Raw genomic sequence first — 22,318 nt, 5'->3', positions numbered from 1 at the left:
CATGCACTGAAGGCAAAAGAAAAAGATGAAAAAGAACATTACGATGCATTGGGTCAGATGCATAAAAAGTAGCAATTGCTTTTTCGAGGCTTTTGCCTTGCTTTTGATTGATTTCGTATGCATAAACTGAGCGAGCATATGCTTTTGCCAGTAAGTTCAAGAAATCGCTGACTGCTAGCATTTCCTTGACGATTAATCTATTGCTAAAAATCGTATGCATAAAGCGAACATTTTGCTTGCGTGTTAAAGTGCTTCCTTGGTTTTTTTTCAAGCACGGTCAGAATAACTTCAGCTTTTGCTTGATCAGGGTGTTTTTTAATCATGTTTATGCACCTAAGAGAGAACACCAAGGTATACCGTAGCCTACAAATACATGTTTAATAAGTATAAGTATTTATTTATTGTCCATAATTGGAAATTCTTCTTGGTTACATGCCGTGCAAAATGATAGACAACACATTGTAAAAATTTAACATGAATAATGCAGTCTACATTTGGAACATGACAATAAACATAATAAATCTTACATAATAATTCATACATTTAAATAATAAGTGCAAATCAAATGTTAAATATATAGAATTATCAAAAAGAAACAAGGTAGTTTGACACCAAGCGGTAATTTGCTGAAACATGATCGTTTACTTGCGCTTGAAGCAATTGCTTGCCAGCAATTGGTACTTTTATGCATCTGCCCATTATCACAGCCTCGTATCGTGCATGTTTGTTCCCCCTTTAATGATTACGAGGCCGAAACGATGTGTAAAACATCTAGGCCTACTCTGCGCAATATATATATATATATATATATATTGTAAAGAAATGAATGAAGAGAACAATGGTAGGCGTAGCTTAAATCAAGGTTCTCCAGAGCTATCTACCCTTTGGAAAAATTGGTGATGCCGAAAAAATGTCTCTGCCGGGAATCGAACCCGAGCCCCCAGCTTTTAACGCCGGTGCCTTAACCACTAGACCACAGAGACGTGTTAGTGGCTAGGTCGACCCCGATCTGATTGACCGTCAGATAGACAGATTTTCGACACAATACCAATTATAATTTCCTTTGTCGGGTGAAGGTGGGTTTTGAACAATGACAAGCCGCCATGCCTCAGCTGGATCAAAGCTATTGCTTTGATACAGTACACGTATGGGAGAAAGTATACAAATGTGTGAAGTTATACATGTACAACAGCTTTGGCAACTCTTTTTATTCTAAATATTGTAAAGAAATGAATGAAGAGAACAATGGTAGGCGTAGCTTAAATCAAGGTTCCCCAGAGCTATTTACCCTTTGGAAAAATTGGTGATGCCGAAAAAATGTCTCTGCCGGGAATCGAACCCGGGCCCCCAGCTTTGAACGCCGGTGCCTTAACCACTAGACCACAGAGACAGGTTAGTGGCTAGGGCGACCCCGATCCGATTGACCGTCAGATAGACAGATTTTCGACACTATACCAATTATAATTTCCTTTGTCGGGTGAAGGTGGGTTTTGAACAATGACAAGCCGCCATGCCTCAGCTGGATCAAAGCTATTGCTTTGATACAGTACACGTATGGGAGAAAGTATACAAATGTGTGAAGTTATACATGTACAACAGCTTTGGCAACTCTTTTTATTCTAAATATTGTAAAGAAATGAATGAAGAGAACAATGGTAGGCGTAGCTTAAATCAAGGTTCCCCAGAGCTATTTACCCTTTGGAAAAATTGGTGATGCCGAAAAAATGTCTCTGCCGGGAATCGAACCCGGGCCCCCAGCTTTGAACGCCGGTGCCTTAACCACTAGACCACAGAGACAGGTTAGTGGCTAGGGCGACCCCGATCCGATTGACCGTCAGATAGACAGATTTTCGACACTATACCAATTATAATTTCCTTTGTCGGGTGAAGGTGGGTTTTGAACAATGACAAGCCGCCATGCCTCAGCTGGATCAAAGCTATTGCTTTTATACAGTACACGTATACCATACACCATACCTCTGTGGTCTAGTGGTTAAGGCACCGGCGTTCAAAGCTGGGGGCCCGGGTTCGATTCCCGGCAAAGACATTTTTTCGGCATCACCAATTTTTCCAAAGGGTAGATAGCTCTGGGTAACCTTGATTTATACTACACCTACCATTGTTCTCTTCATTCATTTCTTTACAATATTTAAAATAAAAAGAGTTGCCAAAGCTGTTGTACATGTATAACTTCACACACACACACACACACACATATTTATATATATATATATATATATATATATATATATATATATATATATATATATATATATATATATATATATATATATATGTATATATGTGTGTGTATATATATATACATACACACACACGCACACACCCTCACACACACAAATATATATATATAGCGATGGAATAATAACTACTATAATTCTTAATTGAGTGGTATGTTGTGAATCGTGTTGCTTATAATCTAAATAAGATAATAGAATAATAACAATTCATCCGCAATCCACATGAGTAAAAAAAACCCTAGTGCGCTAAAGGTGAATGAAACCATTAGACTGTTATAGTCCAGTCAATATAGGGTTTGACCCACCACTAATTGCAACACGAGATATTCCACTGCAATGCTTTCAAGGAAGGTCCCCTAAACAACATACTAAAAGTCCCAAGAAATCCAAGCAGTGGAAATTTATGAAATTTGCATATTATGCAAATTAGCCATATAAAGTTAGAAAAATAAGGAAAATAGCCCAAAGATTACAAATTAAGTGTCCAAAACAATTCAATTTGAGCGAAAATTCATGATAAATAACTGTATTCAATGTTTTTTGTCAAAAGTGCAAAAAAATCTACCTCATTTGCATAATATGCAAATAAGCATCCTTATATGGAAAAATGTCAAGGTATTGTGATTTTTCTCTCATTAACTGCTTGGAAATTTCATTGATGTTGAAATTTACATGCTGCTATCACTAAGGACGTTGAATACATTTGTATTCAGCTTAGTGTATGTAGTGTAATTTGCATATTATGCAAATAAAAGTATCTAACATGTTATAGATATTCAAGAAAACTCACTGTTGATACATCCCTCAAAATTGCAAGTAGATTATCTATTGAAATTGGAATATGGCAATACCTTACAGGAAGGTTTCCTAAACACCATATTAAAAGTCCTTAAATATACAAGCATATAGGAAAATCACAAAATTTGCATTTTATGCAAATTAGCCATAATTAATTACAAATAATGAAAATAATCCAAATATTGGAAATCAAGTGCAGAAAACAATACGAATTGAACTGAAGCCCATGATAAGTTTTACAAATTTATTTATTTTTTAAATAAAAATCGTAAATAAATCTACCTCATTTGCATATTTATGAGCATCTTCATATGGAAAAAAATCCAGTAATTTTGATTTTTCTCCCCAAACCAGTTATGAAAACATTTTAGTCTAGATCAATATGATGTGATCACTAAGAATGGCAAATACATTAATAATCAGCTTAATATCTGAAGTGTAATTTACATATTATGCAAATAAGCATCCGACATATTATAAATATTCAAGGAAAACATACGTGATACTTTCCTCCAAAATTCCAGGTAGATTATGTATATTAACCATGATGACATTCCCTACACTTCTTGCTTGGTTGATATTGACTTATGTCACGAGCAGTTACTCCACTCATATTGTACAATGATGAGTCCATTCTACATGGATCCCACTGCTCGAATGCTTCATTATTTCCATCCAAGTCTTGCTCTCTTCTTGACGTTGTAGAGACTTTGCGTTTCTTGCGAGTATATAGTCCACGCTAGCAAGTTCCTGGATTGCCAAGTGATCAGCACAAGATGTCACACCCGTACAAATAAAAGCCCATTAGCTTCGAATATTTGGTCCTTGTAGCACACCACTTAGCTTATAAACTTGGGGTCCTTGTATTTAAAGCGCTTAATGATAAATCTCCACCCTACATATCAGAGCTCTTATCTCAGCATAGACCAACACACAGTCTCAGATCAGCAGATCAAGCATTGCTGAGGGAATCTCTCAGCCACACAACCTGGGGTGACAGTCACTGACAGAGCCTTCTACATTTCTGGATCAAAGCTGTGGAATAGCCTTCCCCAATTTTTCAGGAGAGCAGAGACCCAATCAACTTTTGAGTCTTACCCGAAGACCTTCTGTTCCCCACTCCAACATTATCCCAAGAATAACTCAATTGTAGCATTACTAGGACAGTACTTGAACTGAATGATGATCCTAAGCACTGTTTGAAGACATTGAAATTTGTGAGATATTTCCTATTTTTTAGCAAGCGCCATGAGCGCCCAGCTGAGGCGGATACCGGCGCTTTACAAGAACCCATCATCATCATCATCTTTATCATCATCATCATCACTTGTCATGGTGGTGAATATGAGTACTTGCTTGGATCACAAGATATCTGGGCATGCTTAATAAGAGTAACAATGGACATTTGCCTATACGAGCGACATGAAGGCCATTCATAAATTCATGATGAAGGCTTAAAGTGCATTATAGGCATCTTTCTCAGATACAGGAATCGTGATTAGACGTTCTTGCTGAATCCAGTTGCTGCTTCATGAATAAGCATCCATTTTCTTTTCTTTCCTCTTTGATAAATCTCCTATGGCAACCATCTCCATATATTAAAGCTATAGTTTCTAAGTAAGTCGTATGCAAATAATAATATTAATTTCCTGATATTGATGGTAAACAGAAATTCCTCAGTGAGACAATGAACAAACCAGATGGAGGTTATAAGCCAGATTATTGCCTTTCCAACAAGAGGACACAACAAAATGGAACACCCTGAACATCACCATCAAATACCATCCAACATTGATTAGACAGTGTGTACCACTTCCAGGATTTATTTGCCACAATGTGTTACTCATGGGTATACTGTGTGGTTATCCAGAGGAATAAACCTTTTAGAAATTATCTGGAGGAATGCTGACTTTAATAGTGTCATGCAGATGTACTTTGGACAATCATACAACTCTCATGACTCTCTGTACTGAAATCCGACAAGTCGAGCATAGGAGACTGAATGCCAATCAAGAGGACTCTAACAAGAACACACCGTTAACCATGTCTTCTTCCGACACAAGTTGCCTCAATGAGAAAATTGACATAAGTTGTGTCGGAAGATGTCAAGAGTTTTAGAGAAAGGCTAGAAAGGCTTGCACATTTTAGAGCTCCAAAAGCATCAGTAAGGTAAAGCTCAGAATTGCTACAATGCATTAAAGAGGACCATTAGAGGGTTTGTACTTTGTAGACAAGCCTATAATACATAATTTGTTGACCGGATTGACAATGATCCAGGCTGTAACAATTAATGTGTTGGGAGCCCTTAATATCAATAGCTATGACTACATTGGAATATCATTATTAAAGGAAGGCAAAGATTTTTAGTCTTTAATCACCACTGATGATGATGATGATGATGATGACGCTGATCTACAAGTCCTGGGACCCAGCCCTGACCCAGATATGGCCAGATAACATACTGAAGAAATTGTTAAAGAAAACAACCTGCATGAAGCTACTAGGCCAGACGAAATCTCTGCTACACTTCTTAATGAGACTACTCATCAGATCTTACCTGCCATAAGTTTGCTTTTCCTGGCCTCCCTTTATCATGCTTATACGGTGAGATTTCAAGAAAGTCTAAGTCGTTCCCATCCATAATAAGAAAGGGTTGTCAACTTTAACAAACTACACACCAATTCAAATTTTGTGCTTTTGTTCTTGCCAATCCCATCATCTTGTCAGACTAACAACGCGGCTTAGGAAGCGAAGAACATATTTCCAGTATTTTTCCTTGAATATAAATCATACTAAGGATACATTTGAATGCTTAGTGATAGCAGTATATTAATTTGAAAAACTGAAACGTTTTCACTGCAGTCAATGTGATAAAAATCAAAATTTCTTGACATTTTCCATATAAGGATACTTCTTTGCATAATATGCAAATGAGGCAGATTTGCTAGATTTTTTTTAATAAAGACATTGAACTTATTTATTCATCATGAACTTTTGTTCAAAATTAATTGCTGTGGACATTTGATTTGTCATCTTTGGATTAATTTCCTCATTTTCTATTTTTTTAATGGCTAATTTGCATAATATGCAAATTAATTTGCAGGCATTGGGATGAATTCTCATGCTTAGTGATATATTAGCATATTAATGTCAACAATAATGATTTTTTTTTTTAGTAGTCTATATGAGAAAAATCACAATATCTTGACATATTTTCCATATAAGGATGCTTATTTGCATAATATGCAAATGAGGTAGAAATGTTTGCACTTTTGATTAAAAGCATTGAATTTAGTTATTTATCATGAATTTCCATTCAAATTAAATTGTTTTGGACATTTAATTTGTAATCTTTGGATTATTTCCCTTCTTTTTCTAATTTTTCATGGCTAATTTGCATAATATGCACATTTCATAAATTTCCAAAGCTTGGATTTCTTGGGACTTTTAGTATGTTGTTTAGGGGACCTTCCTGGAAAGCATTTCAGTGGAATATCTCGTGTTGCAATTAGTGGTGGGTTACCCCCCTATTCTGGCTAGATTGACTGGACTATTAGAGCATGTTAGCTCTTTAAAAATAGAGGAAAAAATAAATTTAAAAAAAAGTTTTAGTAAGCTTGACAATGAGAAGGTTATGCACATTTGAATATCGAGATCACTAATTATAATTGTACATCGTCTGAGTAGGGAGTTTTCGCCACCACGACGGGAACGTTAGACGTGCACTTCGTGTGCAAAATTGTAGTTGCTACTATGGTAAGAGCGATGTGACTCGTGCTTAACGATCGGTTTGACAACTTCAGACTTAATAAACGCTGGTCTGAGTGGACTTTATTGGGAAAAATCTACCAATTAACCGCGTACGGCGATGCCGTCAGCAGTCATACCCCCTTTATGTTTAAATATACTATAATAATTATGACTTTAATCAATTTCATTAGAATATTCAGACTTTCGTCAAGATGGATTGTGAAGAAAGTGCAAAGATAATCAAATATCGAAATATTATTTACTTAACTGTCTCATTTGGTTTTCATATAAGTATGCATTTAGCTGGGCTAAATAAAAATTATACATTTGATTGAAGACAAACCATGACTATTATAAAGGAAAAAATCAATGTGCTGAAGATCATATATAGTCATTTATATAAAACATTATAAACTTAGATATATAACAGCATAAACGTGCAAAGAAATAGAATATAATGATTGGTAAGCTTTCGTCTGGCAATGTAAAAAAATGAAATTGTAATTTTCATCGTTTATATGAATCTATCTACAGTTTTTTTTTCTCCCTTATATTCATTCCCCTTTAATAATCCCGTTTAGCTTGTCTGAAAACAAACCTTATCGAGTTCAGGTGGTTACCATGTGAGCCCATTACGATAAAAATAAAATATAAACAAATCAACTCCCCATTCCATGGTATTTTTATTAGTATTATTGTTCTTGTTATCATCATCATTATCATCATCGACATCATTATTATGAAAATCGTTGATGTTGTTATAATTTTGTTTGCTTATAATGTTGATTTTAAAGTTAATATTATTAGTATTATTATTGTTATTAATAATTATCATTATTAGTAGTAGCAATATTAGTAGTTATAGTAATAGTAGTTATAGTAGTAGTAGTAGTAGTAGTAGTAGTAGTAGTAGTAGTAGTAGTAGTAGTAGTAGTAGAAATACTAGCAGGAGCAGCAGCAGCAGTAGTAATAGTAGTAGTAGTAGTATCATGTGTTTCTATATACTTTAATCATGTTAACCGGAACGGTATGCTTTGAGAAAATAATACAAGCAGGATTGAAAAGGGCGCAATGTAATTTTCAAATGATCTTTAGAAAGATGAAAATGTCTAACCTGAATAGATCTAGCCTTCACAATGAAAGCATTCTTTCAAACCAGACAAACTGCCAAAGAAATCAACCCAAACTCTTCAACAGTGAACTGCATTACATGGCTTCTTCTGAAAAGATAAAACCAGCAATGTGTCGAAAGGGAAAGTTTTCTGTATTAGCTAAAACAATAATTTGGTCTCTAGAAAGTAAACATTTGAAAATAAGCTTATATAGAGCGTATTTTTTTCTCTATACTGTCGGAGTGATTCGATTTGCATTTTCAAACGAATTGGTGCGTTGTAGAAAGCATCTGCGTATTGATTGAGAAAATATCGTAGTGATGAAAAGATGACGGTGGTATTGGTCGATTCGACGACGAAGACGAAGATTAAGACGACAATAATGATCATGAAGATTAGGATGATGATAATAATGATTACTCTAAGGATAATGGTGGAAATTACGATAATGATGATGATGCTATATTTTAATTATTGTATGCATGTTTTTGATAATGATTAGGTGATGAATAAAATATAGTTAAATATCTGGGCGATTTGAAAAATAAAAATAATGTAATTAGATAATAAAGTTTTTTCTGTCCAGGAATGAAGAAGATTAGTGTCAAATCTCTACATTTTAGCATACCAACCATATTTTCAGGGGTGCTGCTTGTGGTGTACAAAATACCCAACACCAATCCTGCTTCCCAGGTTATGATCATCCAGGTGTTTATATTTAATATCATATTGGATGCAGCAGTAAAGTTCTAGGGTCTCTACTTTTATAGAATCCGAACCACACCATCGATTAAACTCAAATAGGTTTACTGGCAAAACACGATTTTTATTGATTTCCATTAGTTACAAAATCAGTGCCGAACCTGGGTATGCATGCTTAATGTCATTTAAATACTTAAATATGATACTACAGAAGACATACAAATCAGGACAAAATATGTAACCATAATCGTTCGTGTCAACATTAACGTCTAAGCTTTCCCCTCGGTACTCCAGGTGTTTTTCCAGCCCCCAAATCTGTCCTTGTCTCTCCACTTCTCTCATGTTTACTCTTTCTCCTTTTCATCGATAAACCTGTAAAGCTTTGGATCAAAAGAACCAGCCAGACAGAAAGGAATTTTATAAAAAAAGAGAAGTCAGATAGGTGCAGTTTCATTTTGCTTCTGAAATATTGAAGGAAAAATATCCATCCTTTGATTTCATTTAAAAAGCCCTCAAGGTACAATGCAACCAAATTCGTAAATAGTATTGTTAGGCAAATAACGAAATTATTATGATGAAACGCCTAGCCTTGACATGCACTGTTAACAAATGAAAAAAAATCGTCCAGGTTTGTTCCTCCCCCATTAATGATTACGAAGCCGAAACGATGTATAAAACATTAGGGCCTAATCTGCGCATCATAATATATATATATATATATATATATATCTATATACAATATATAAATAAATGGTTTAATAAATGCCGTTTAAATGAATTCGTAGATTTTAAACAGAACACTGCTCTCAAAAATGAAAGGTAAAGTCACACTCTTCGTCAGTGCCCATGATGTGACAAAAAAAAGAAGATTCTAAATCCGTTTCTGAAACAGTCGTGAAAAACACGTCTGTTTATGGGCATACGGATTGTGAACCTCACCTTTCAAAGAAATCAATGCGCTGAAGATGGAGGAAGCGCACTGTAAAAGACGCATCTAAAGACGCGTTGCCATGACTGCAAGATGACAATGGCGAATATATATATACAGTGCGTATAAAAAAAAATTTACACTTAGAAAAATCCTGTAAAATCATACATTTCAATTATCCTGAAGATTTGTCTACATCTGGTACAGATCCATTTAAGTAAATGACGATATAACTGTCGAAAAATATTTCCGCTTGAGTGAGCACCACTTACTTTTGAAAAGTAAGTGAAAAATTATTTGCGTAGAACTTTGAAATAGTTATGCGAATAAAAGTAGACCTTAATCATGAAGAACACATGGAATTTAGCTAATAAAATTGATTTGAAGATATATTTTACCTTTTTAACTTGTTTCCTTGCCCAAAACACTTCGAAGAGTGCATTGCGCCCCAACCCACTCCTCCAAACACAGAAGCCATCGTGACGATATTTGCTTTACACTGACATTTGATTTACAAGCTTAGGCTTGATTTTCATTTTGTTAATCATTGTCAAGCTTGGAAAAAGTGTGGAGAAACAAGTATTAAATGAAAAATGAAATGTAAACCCACTTTAAATGATAACAACTTATTGAAAAAGTGCTAGAGATGTCTGATATAACGTTTTGTTCGGATTCAGTTATGTCCTCAGATCCAGCTGGCCCAAAAAGGGTAATAGGTTGTGCTTACTAAGTGTTGAAATTTCAATTTTGGTGGCAAAATTGTTACAAAATGCTTGAATGTATCCGTTTTATTTCAATCGACTAAAAGTGCAAGGGAAGTGTATGAGAAACGTTTCGTACGGTAAGTTTGATTTCGCTCTTTCCCCTTGACACAGCGTGAAAACGAGCATTTCTGCGCAAACAGATTTCTGCGAGCTTTACAAAAAAGGACAGTGCTCACTCAAGTGTAACATTCTGTCAAAACTTTTACTTTCATTGCATAGATGAGACCCAAACCCAAGATTATATGTGAAAAAATTACCCACATTATGTGTATTTCTTAATTCCCAGGGCTTTTTCAAAGTGTAAATTTGTTTTTGATACACACTATATATATACATATATTCTTCGAAAATGCTATCCTTGTATAGAGTGCTCGATGTCCTTCACAGGAAGAGCTTTGAATAATAAATAAATATAAGTTCACAAGGTTGACTGGAGGTTCATCAAATTTAATTGCAACTCGGAGTTTCACGCAACCTACTTGAGGTGCGATCTCCTGAATTGAAATAATCTACTTCATAATTAAAACGTTGCTTGAAACATCTTTTTTTCGGTAAACAAAAAAATCTGCGCGCATTAATATTTGAAATGTCCACTTTTCGGATCAGTATAAAATTCCAGTACGCGCTTCGCGTTGGCATGTTCTGTCCAGTTAGATGGTCCTTGAAATGTTCATCATTAAAGTCTGTAGCCCCCTTATCCCCCAAGAGGAAAAAATCAGCTCGCGCTTCGCGCACGCGAGATATTTGTTTAAAACACTGCTTGAAATATTCAGTTTCTGGTTTGTTTAGTGATATATTAATGAGGCAACTTGACCCTGTTCTTCGCTACGTTTTGCGATGCTGTTGTCTTGTATTATGTCCCGTTGCCCCACTCTCGCGCACTGACCAAAAATGGCTTTTGTTGCTTGTGTACCCGTTCCATACATATTAGCATTGGATCCACACATTCCTGATACGTTCCGCTTGACTTCTCATTCCTGTCCGCGTGTTCCCGAATCACTCCGCTTGCCTTCTTATTCCAGTCTGCACGTTCCTGAAAGTTCCTGAACCCTTGGCTGCTCTGCTTCCTGAAGCTGTCCTGATTGGGGATTGGTTTCGGAGGGTTTGCGGAAGACGAGGAAGGGTTTAGAAAGGGTGGGACATCATCGGGACATCGTCAGGACAAGGTCCCGAATGTGTCAGGAATTCACTTTCCGTGTCCAGATTTTACTCTCGACTAAATTCGGATGCGGACAAATGTTGATGTCCCGAACCTTATGAAGGGTTAAGGACAGCGCGCAGACACCCCTTGGAATGTCCGGACAGCCGGACAGGTTGCGGTAGGGACGTGGGTTGCAAATGCTGCATTCCGCGCATTGTCCTGGCGCTGTCGTGGCCTTAGTGGAAACGTGGGTTTTTAAGGTGAATGAAACCCTTATAGCAAGTTAGCTCTTAAAAAACAGAAACAAAATAAGATCAACGAAAGCTTTAATAAGCTTGACAAGTAATGGGAAAGTAATGCAAATTTAAATATCGAGATCACTCATTCTAATTGTGCTGTACATCGTGTTAGTGGAAAGTTTTCGCCACCACGGCTGGGTCGTCAGATTTGCACTTCGTGTGCAAAATTGTAGTTGCTATCATATAACTTATGCCCCCCATTCTGTTTAAATATTCTATCATAATTATGTCTGAAATTAATTTCATTAGAATATTCAGCCTTTCCTCAAATAGGATCGTATAGACAATATAAAGTTTATTACATTTCGAAATATTGTTTTACTAAACTATCGATTTGGTTCACATAAGTATGCAGTCAGCTGAGGTTAAATTAAAAAAAATATATACACTTGATTGATCAGATCAAAGTGCTGAAGTCATTTATATAAAACATTACCTACACTTTATATATATATACAGCATAAATGAGATAAGAAAAAAAGAATATGATTTGTAAGCTTTCGTCTGACAATGAAAACAAAATGAAATTGTAATTTTGATCGTTTATATGAGCCTATCTTTAGTCCCCCCCCCCCCGTTCTTAAATTGAGTTCCCTTTAATAATTCCGTTTAGTTTGTCTAAAAACAAATCATACCCAGTTTAGGTGGTTACTACGTGAACCCACTGCGAGAAACAGAGAATGCAACAATGTAACTGCAATCAATCAATACTATTATTTTGTTCATAAAAGACTATTTACACAAGGGGACAATGGGTCAGATGCATATAAAGTAGCAATTGCTTTTGCTAGGCTTTTGCTTGATTCTGTATGTATAAAAATGAGCAAGCAAATGCTTTTGCTAGTAAGCTCAAGCAATGACTAACTGCCTGCTAGCATTTGCTTCACGATTAAGTCATTGCTAAAAATTTTATGCATAAAGGGAACATTTCGCTCGTGCGTTTTTTTTTCAAGCTCCGTCAGAGCAGCTTGAGCGTTTACTTGATCAGGGCGTTTGCGATTTTTTTGTCATTTTTATGCAAGTGAGAACCCCAAGGTGTACAGTAGCCTACATGTACAATTTTTCTTCCTAATAAATCTAAAAAGTGCAAATCAAATGCCAAATATATAAATTTATCAAAAAGAAACAAGTTAGTTTGACACCACGTCTGAGGAAGAGATGTTATAGGAAAGAAGCGGTAATTTGCTCTGTCAAACCGTTGTGTTTGAGCCCTGCATTTTGAGTATCCCGTAATTAGTAACCATCTGGAATAAAATTATTGGAAATGTTTTTTTGACTGATTTGAGAAGATATTGGTGTCAACATTTACCAAAAAAGTTAGGAGGAATACGGGTTGGGGAAAGTTTTTTTCAAGGTTAAAGGTCAATGACCTTTTTAAATATTCTGTATCATGGTATCTCCCAGATAAAATATTACAGGTTGGTGATCATGGTGTCAAAATGCACAGATTCTTACAAGAAGATCAAATAAAATAAAAGCAAGTACCTACAATGCTCATTCACCCATTAAATTCAAGGTCAAAACCTTTCAAATGTCAATGACCCTTTTCACATTATATAACATATACGTATAATGGTATATCTGAGATGAAAAGGCACAGGTTGGTGATCTTGTTGTCAAAATGTACATATTCTTACAAGAAGATCAAATAAAATAAAATCAAGTACGTACAATGATCATTCACCAATGAAATTCAAGGTTAAAGCCTTTCAAAGGTCAATTACCTTTTTCGCCTTATTTACCATATACGGTATCTCTGAGATGAAAAGACGCAGTTTGGTGATCTTGGTGTCAAAATGCAGAGGTATACAGGAAGATCAAATGAAATTAGATTAAGTACCCAGAATGCATAATAATCAATAAAGTTCAAGGTCAAAGGTCATTGGCTTTTTTACATAGGCTATATATATCGTTTAATGGTATCTCCTAGATAAAACACTGCATGTTGGTGATTTTGGTGTCAAAAAACAATTTTTGCAAGAAGATAAAAAGGCACAAAATAATCATAAAGAATAATCCTTCACCTTTGATATCCAAAGTCAAAGGTCAAAAGATAGTAAATATTTATATATCCATGCATGATTCCCCCAAAAAGAAATTAATCCATTATATTCACATTTTATATGTGAATAATAGAAAGAAAGGTAAATATGTGTAATGAAAACTTGGATGTTTAATAATTTCACTCTGAAATAAGGATAAATAATGGCCATGAAAAATATATGTAGGGGCTAGAGGTCAATCAACCATGTCAATAACGTCAGGGAATTTAAGTAAATAGGTCGATAACTTAATTGTGGCATGTATATAGTGATTCTGATGGGAAACAGACTGACCTGCATGGAAAATGGAGGAGCCGTGGTGTAGTGGTTCAGACTCTCGCCTTGTAAAGAGAGGATCGTGTGTTCGAATCCCATCGCGGTCTGGCGTCCTTTGGCAAGGCGTTAATCCACACTTTGCCACCCTCGACCCAGGTGCTAAATGGGTGACCCGACAATTGCTCCGCCGATATCTGCTCCGCCGACAATTGCTACGCAAAATACGACAACTGCTCCGCCGACAATTGCTCCGGACAGTTGCTCCGCCGACAGTTGCTCCGTCGACACTTGCTCCGCCGATATCTGCTCCGCCGACATCTGCTCCGCCGATATTTGCTCCACCGATATTTGCTCCGCCGACTTCTGCTCCGATTATATGACAATTGCTCCGCGATAATTGCTCCGCCGATAATTGCTCCGTCGACATCTGCTCTGCCGACAATTGCTCCGCCGATATTTGCTCCGCCGACATCTGCTCCGATTATACGACAATTGCATGAACATCTTATTTCTCAAAGTTGGTCTATGTTTGAAATGATAAGATATTCATCCTGATACAAATTGTTATGTTGGTTTTTTTTTCTTGTTATTCGTTAATATTTTATTTATTTTATTCTCCCCCTATCATCACAGCTTTCTGCTTAAAAAAAACAAAACAAATCGTTCTCCCTGCCGCTGCCACTTGACAAATTGTAACGGAGAAGGGGAATGACACACTCCCCATTGAAATTGTGAATCTGGATTTTTGTTCATATGTTATTATCATTGGTTTCAATCCGGTCTTGAGCGGGGAGAGAAATTGGGGGGGGGGGGTGCTGGACACAATATCTCTTCTGCTTTTCAGCAACTTATACGCCATACATTCGCACGGGCTCTCTCTCTTTCTCGTTTTGTTCTTTCACGCTGTTTATTTTCATTGATGACCGCTTGATTTATTGTATATTTAGCAGCATTATAATTATTGATATTTTTATCAATAATTTTTATTTACATCTTGGGCCTTATCTACCCTTGCATCTTTTTTCTTTCAATTTGTTCCAAACGAAAGTATGATCATCACTGGTGTACAGATGGGGGAGGGGTGTGCTAGTGGTCTCGGATCCCCCCCCCCCCATTCTCCCTACCAATGAAAAAAAAAAATAAAGGAAAGGAAAATAAATGTAATCCTTGTCTGGCCCACTCCAATTGTTGTTGTTGGCTCATTACGCTACTGGTGAGTTACTATAAAACTAGACTTCGGTTGTATTTTTGTTCTATTCTGTGCAATAGCGACAATATAAATAGGTTTTAATAAATGAATATATGTATCTCTCTCACTACGTCTAAACAAATAATGTTATTTTTAAAAGACAATAATATATATACCAGTAATAATATAGTTACAAATTCATGAAACCCGATACGCATTAAACTGAATTTATAATGCGAGCACAAAGCGCGAGCTGTTATTGACCTGGAAAATTGTAAACATTGAAGCATATCTCGGGGGGGGGGGGAGATATTTCATAGTGAGAGCGCAATGCGCTAATTGAATATTTTTTATATATTTCAGAAAAGGGACATTTTGTGATCGTGAACTTGAGACATATTTAAGGAGTGGACCAAGCTTTCGCCACTAGGGTTGGGGGCCGGGTGGAAAAAACATTTTCATCCACATTTTCGCCGATCAGCCGCTAAAAGCGGATTTTTTTTTTTAAAGGGTTAGTCCTAACTAAAGACTAAAGTTTAAAGTGGAACCGTCGTGATGTGGTGTAGCGGTTCTGACTCTTGGCTTGTACTTAAACGGTCGTGTTTTCGAATCCCACCTTGGTGTCGCATCCTTTGGCAAGTCGTTAATCCACACTTTGCCATTCTCAACCCAGGTGCTAAATTGTAAGATGTGAAAGTCATTGTAGCTTGTCCTGCATTATGTGCGCCTAATCGGTGACAGGCTGGATTACTCCCCAGGGAGTGGAGGATGTGCATACGTTGTGTGCGGGAATAGCTGATTAAAATGATGACCGGGGTGATAAATATGTAAGCGCTTAGATACATACCATGTCTTAAGCGCATTATAGATAACCAAATGATTGTTATTATTATTATTTCCATTGTCCACAACTTGATGTTCTGTTGGTATATTAAACAGTAACCGGACTTCTTCCAGAAATCTAGGGTTATTGTTATATATTCTATCAAATGGGTCCTCTTCTCATTGTTCACTTCTCTTTCTAATTCAAGACCTTCCGTAAGATATTAGCTGTTCCAAGCAAGCTTGCCTTCTGTATCGTTTCAAAGGACACCTCGACTCCTAGAACAGCCAGAAAGCTTCTGTGTCTTGTTGTCACTGTTCCTAAGGCTCCGATGACTATTGGTACCACCTTCGTCTTCACCTTCCATATCCTTCTCAGCTCCCATGCCAGATCCTTATACTTCTGTATCTTTTCCTCCTCTTTACGCCAAGCTCTGCAGTCTCCCGGAATCGCAATATCTATGATGAGACATTCCTTTTCCTTCTTCTTTAAGAGAACGATGTCTGGTCGTCTAGCTTCAATGACCTTGTCTGTCTGGATATTAAAATCCCATAAAAGTTTTACATCGTCGTTCTCTACTACAGGCTCTGCCCGATGTTCGTACCATTTTTCCGCATGAGGTAAATGGTACTTCTTGGCCAGACCCCAATGAACCGCAGCTGCTACTCTGTCGTGCCTTCCTTTGTACTCTGTCTGTGCCATTTTGCTGCATTCACTCACCAGATGAGACACCGTTTCGTCTTTGTCATGACACATTCTACATGAGGGAGATGTATGCTCCTTTTCAACTTTGGCTCTTCGGTAATTTGTTCTAATTGCTTGGTCCTGAGCAGCAACTAGCATACTTTCCGTCTCCTTCTTTAAACTTCCTCGTTTCAGCCACTGCCAACTCTCTGGTCCAGCAAACTCCTCTGTCTGTCTTAAATGCTGCCCGTGCATCACCTTCTCTTTCCATCCTTCCAGTCTCATTTTCCTTTGATCAGCCTTCAGCTGTTTCGCTGTCACATCCTTTCCTTTCCTCATCGAGTCTTTGACTGCCGCCATGATGCTATCCATCTGGCCTTCAATATAGCAGTATAGGCTTTGTTCCTCATATCTTACAGTCTCCTCTATTCCAGTCAGACCACGTCCTCCCTTCTCTCTTGACACATAAAGTCTATCTACATCAGACTTTGGGTGAAACATCCCATGCATAGTTAGCAACTTCCTTGTCTTCCTGTCCAGGGTTTCGAGTTCAAGCTTGTTCCATTCAACTATGCCAGCAGCATATCTCACTAGGGCTACTGCCCAAGTGTTAACAGCCTTCACCATGTTTCCAGCATTTAATTTGGATTTGAGCACCTTCCGAATTCTCCTGATATACTCTGCAGTGGCGTAGCTACGGGGGGGCCTGGGGGGGCACGTGCCCCCCCTGAGATTTGGTGTGCCCCCCCAGGTGCCCCCCCAGAAAAAATTGGCAGAGCAAAAAAAAAAAAAAAAAAAAGGGAGAAAGAAGAAAAGAAAAAAGAAAAGAAGAAGAAAGACAGAAGAAAAAAAAGAAGAGGAAAATAAGAGGAGGAAGACGAGTGAATGAAATAATGTGAGGGGAAGACTTGCAATTAAAAAACAAATCTTTTCATGTTACTATATAAAATTTTTGCTGGCGCTTCGCGCCAGAATTGCCTGTTCGATGAGATTCATATCTTGCTCAATAGGCTGATATGGAGCAAGTTTTGAAGTCAATATGCAAAACATATTTTAGCTCGGACATCGAGCTTTCATTATTTTTTTTTCATTTACAAATTTAAGTGCTCTGTGAAATCGGCCCGTTTTATGGTCTACATATCAGCATTTTAAGCTCACGCTGCGCGGTCACATTGTTTGATTTGCCAAGTTCATATTGTATTCCATAATGTTCCATTAAACAAATGTATTCAGAATGCCCAGATTCTAGGTCTAAATCTAAAACATGCGCGATAGCCTGCATGTTCTTTATTTAAAATGTACTTAAATTATCCAGTTTCACATCAGAATATCAATAATCGTCTACTCACGCTTCACAATCGCATTATAAATTATACCCAATTGACTATATTCTATTTATGATTTACAAAATATGAATAGAGTGTCCCGCTTTTAGGTCTAAAATCTCAATTTTAAAATTTCTTCCTCTCGCGCTTCGCGCTCGCATCAATTATTTAGTTACATATCTACTCCATTTATTAATACAAACAGTGCTTAGAAAGACAATTTTTTAGGTCGGAATGTCAAAAAATTTGCTCGCGCTTCGCGCTCGCATTATTGAAATATATACCGTCTTCGTGGGTAACTGTAAGCAGTCCTTAAGCAGTCCTTTTCGATAATGCTAGAACAGTTGATAAAAATTTCTGTTCACGCTTGGCGTTCGCAGTAACCATCTAGTTACATACGAATCTTGTTCAGGATCACACATAACATTGCCCAGAAAATTAAATTTTCAGGAAAAAATACATGAAAGTTTTTTTTTTTTAAAAATCGCTCGCGCTTCGCGCTCGCACTTTTTATAAGGCTTATGAGATTATTTCATGTTTATGTTGTTCTATAAGAATAAAACTAAGAAGTTACTGATATAGGTGAAGATAATTTCGGGCCCCATCCCCTAATGGCGAAAGTCGGATCCGCCCTTGTGACACATACACACACACACACCGGAAAAATGGCCGGTGCCCCCCCTGAAGAAGCAAGGACCCCCCAGTGCCCCCCCGTGAAAAAAATCCTAGCTACGCCACTGATACTCTGCCTCAATCTTCTTCTTCATTTCTTGATGTTTCAACTGATCTGCCTCTAATATTCCGAGATATTTATAGCTACCACCGTCTTCGATTGATCTGATCTCTTTTCCGTTCGGCATCTGGAAGTTGTTGTCATTGGCTGGCTTACCTCTCATGAGAGTAATCATTGCACATTTATCCATCCCAAACTGCATACCGATGTCTTCGCTGAAGATCCGCACAGTGTTGATGAGAGACTCCAAGTCACTTTGTGTCTTACCAAACAGCTTCAAATCGTCCATGTATAATAGATGGTTGATTTTTGCCTTGCTCTTGAACTCATATCCTAGCCTGGATCTTCTGAGTACCTTAGTTAATGGTGTCATTGCCATCACAAACAGCAATGGAGATAGACTATCTCCCTGAAAGATTCCTCTCTTGATACCAACCTCTCCAAGCACTTCACCATTACTTTCCAACTTAGTTCTCCATCTCGTCATACTTGTAATGAGGAACCTTCTGATATTGTCTGCTACCCCTAACATTTCCATAGACTCGATGATCCAAGAGTGTGGAACCATGTCGTATGCTTTCTTGTAGTCAATCCATGCCATTGCGAGGTTCGTTTTTCTTTTCTTGCTGTCTTTCATAATTCCTTTGTCGATGCATAGTTGTTCTTTTGTTCCTCTACTTCCTTTTCTACATCCCTTCTGTTCCCATGGTAGTATGGCTTGATCGTCCAGGTGTTGATATATTTCTTCTGATATTATGCCAGTCAGTAACTTCCAGAGAATCGGCAAGCAGGTAATTGGACGGTAGTTTGACGGAATGTTGCCTTTGGTAGGATCCTTTGGGATGAGAACCGTTCTTCCTTTTGTCATCCAATTAGGGGGGTTACCATTCACGACAATCTCGTTCATTTGCATGCTCAGCCTTTCATGAAGATTTGTGAACCTTTTAACCCAGAAAGCTTGCACACCGTCTGGACCGGCAGCTTTCCATGGCGCCATTTTCCTAATGATCTTTTCTAGCTTGCTTTTGTTGATCGTCAGATCATCCTGTGCAACTATATTTGCACATTCCTCTTTCGTTGTTTTCAACCACATAGCTTCTTGGTTGTGATTGTGTGGTTGGCTCCAAATGTTGCTCCAGAAGGCAATTGCTTCAGCTGGATTTGGTGGTGGAACTTCGTCTTTCATCTTTCCATTTATTTCTTGGTAGAACCTCTTCTGGTTGTTCTCAAACAAGGAATTCTGTCTATACTGTGACACTCGATCGGTGTACCTCTTTACTTTTGCTGTAGTGCTTGTTATCCTTTGTTTTAGTTCCTCCACGACGATCTTCCTTCCTTTCCTTCTAATACTGAACTTCTCCTCAAGGTACTTAAAATCATTGATATCTGCTTTGCCAAGGTTTATCTCTGTCAGTCTTGATAGGTCTGTCCTCCATCCCTTTATCTGATTATCAAGTCTCCTTTTCCATGGTGGTAGGCAGTGCTTCCTTGTGTTCTCCTGTTTTCTTACACCTAACCTCTCTGTTACCAGAACTGCTCCAGCATATATGAGATCATTGGTATCCTCAATACTGTCTGAGCTGATAAACTTCATAACATCGTTGACTTTCTGAGTTTCTATCAGCAGTTTCTCTCTTGGTATTCTCTTCAGATTAGGAGGGGTGGGGCGCTCTCCTTGTGTTACCCACTCTTTTATCTCCAATAATATAATCTTTATCTCTTCCTGCTCTTCATCCAATCTGTTAGTGGTTGGATCCAATTCTGTTTGAAATTGAGCTGTTGCTTCTGTCTGCTCTTCTCTTCCCGGTCTGAGTACTTCCTCCTGCTCATCTCTCACAGGTTCATACACATTTCGTCTGATCCCTTCCCTCTCAACTTCAGTCAGTAACTCATTCCTTTTGATCACACGTACCTGATCTGCAAGTCTTTGCTCTGATGTTGGGAAAAGACCCTTCTCTTGCCAGATCTTGTACATTCTCTTGATGTAGCCTCTTTCCTGGTCAGGTCTGCTCTCATAATAACATTCCATGACATTCATATTGTCTCTTCTGCTCCATTCTCTTCTTGTTGAAGTTTTTGGTCCAGTAGTAGATTGACGACTGGATCCTGCCTGAGCCTCCACAGAATCCATACCGGGCGCGAGCGAACTATGCAGGCTAGTTCTCTCGTTTTCGCCGTTAACGTTTGTATTCAAATCTGTATTCATCATTTGCATGAGTGATTGTGCCGTATCCCTGGCTCGGGGAAAAGAGTTGGCGTTACCCTGGAACTTTACAATTAAAGTTTAAAAAAGTTTGTTCAGCTAGGCCGTTTATCTCCCAAAGTATCTCAGTTCTCCACCATCATAATTATCTCCTTTCATCGTTCTACGTCACTCAAAGTAGCGCGTAACAATGGTTGCCATCAAGCCAGCGTAGTATCATCTACTTGTTATCGTGCGCGCTTCTCGAATAACAACTTTCTATGAAATTTCGATAAAAAACATCATGAAACTCACTGATATATGTCCTAATTATTCTCCAAATGCAAATCACGGTACTCCATCGGGTGCCTGGTGTTGTATTGCATCTGCTGATATAAATTTCCTTCCACAAATCGTAAGATAAACAGTAAAATGATGGCAAAATACGGGAGCAACTTTTAAACACGTCATTATTATTATTATTATTACCATTGCTTTTTCATTATTATTATTATTATCATTGTTATTAGTAGTAGTTGTATTATTTGTATTATATTTCATTCTCCTTCCTTTCATTTTTTTAATATTTCAAAATATTTTGATATCCGTTCCAGAAATTAATCAAAAGGATACGAATCTCGCCAATTAAATTATGGAGGAGATAAGCTGAAACTTTTTTTTCATAGGTTATGAAAACGGAATAAAAAAAAAAAACACGATCATGTTCCGTATCTTACTAAATAGCGCGATATGCAAGCTGGGATTATTTATAGGCCTACTGGTCTGACGCTCACAATGGCATAATGAGCCAAAAATGGCTGATGGAACAATAGTTCTAAAAAGATGCGAGCGAGCGAGCAAATTTTTTGACATTTTTAATACAGAAATCGATTTTTTTTTTTAAGAGTTTGACTTAATATTCAGAAAATAATATACCATTTCACCCTTTCCGTTTCATTTTCTTTCTTGTTCATTTTCTTCTTAGGCGGCCATATACAGATGAAGGTATATCATTTATAGAAGAAAATCTTGTTTGATTGATTTGTTTTATTTTGAAACTACGTGTAAAATTATATATATCCCCCATCAACAACAAATTGTTACTTACATTATAACATCAGAATGAATATAATTCGACTATTGGCGGACCATATGGATTTTATTTTTGAATTAAAAAAAAAATTAAGTATCCTTTTTCTATCAGTGAAGAAAACAATCATGATTCACATAAAACAAAAAAGCAACTCACTATTATATATTATCATAATCTAAAAACCTACGGTGTATATGACATGATGTTATCAATAGAATG

The 22,318-nt window shown here is 37.2% G+C and overlaps 1 protein-coding gene and 1 non-coding gene across 2 annotated transcripts; both read right to left on the bottom strand.

The window, feature by feature from the left end:
* Positions 1-911: 911 nt before the first annotated feature.
* On the bottom strand, positions 912-983 carry TRNAL-UAA (transfer RNA leucine (anticodon UAA)). The gene has a single exon. It is a non-coding gene; the product is annotated as a tRNA-Leu (tRNA).
* Positions 984-18,816: 17,833 nt separating this feature from the next.
* On the bottom strand, positions 18,817-20,955 carry LOC135154347 (uncharacterized). Its single transcript, XM_064100474.1, has one exon. The coding sequence runs from the start codon at positions 20,953-20,955 to the stop codon at positions 18,817-18,819; it is 2,139 nt and encodes a 712-aa protein (XP_063956544.1).
* Between the last annotated feature and the right edge of the window lie 1,363 nt (positions 20,956-22,318).

The sequence above is a fragment of the Lytechinus pictus genome, chromosome 6, assembly GCF_037042905.1.
Source record: "Lytechinus pictus isolate F3 Inbred chromosome 6, Lp3.0, whole genome shotgun sequence".
Classification (NCBI taxonomy): Eukaryota; Metazoa; Echinodermata; class Echinoidea; order Temnopleuroida; family Toxopneustidae; genus Lytechinus; species Lytechinus pictus.
The sequence above is the reverse complement of the archived record's forward strand: the minus strand, read 5'-3'. Positions and strand labels throughout refer to the sequence as shown.

Bases quoted from the DNA above. Each gene is read 5' to 3' on its own strand.
- LOC135154347 (XM_064100474.1), bottom strand. From the start codon at position 20,955: ATGGATTCTGTGGAGGCTCAGGCAGGATCCAGTCGTCAATCTACTACT.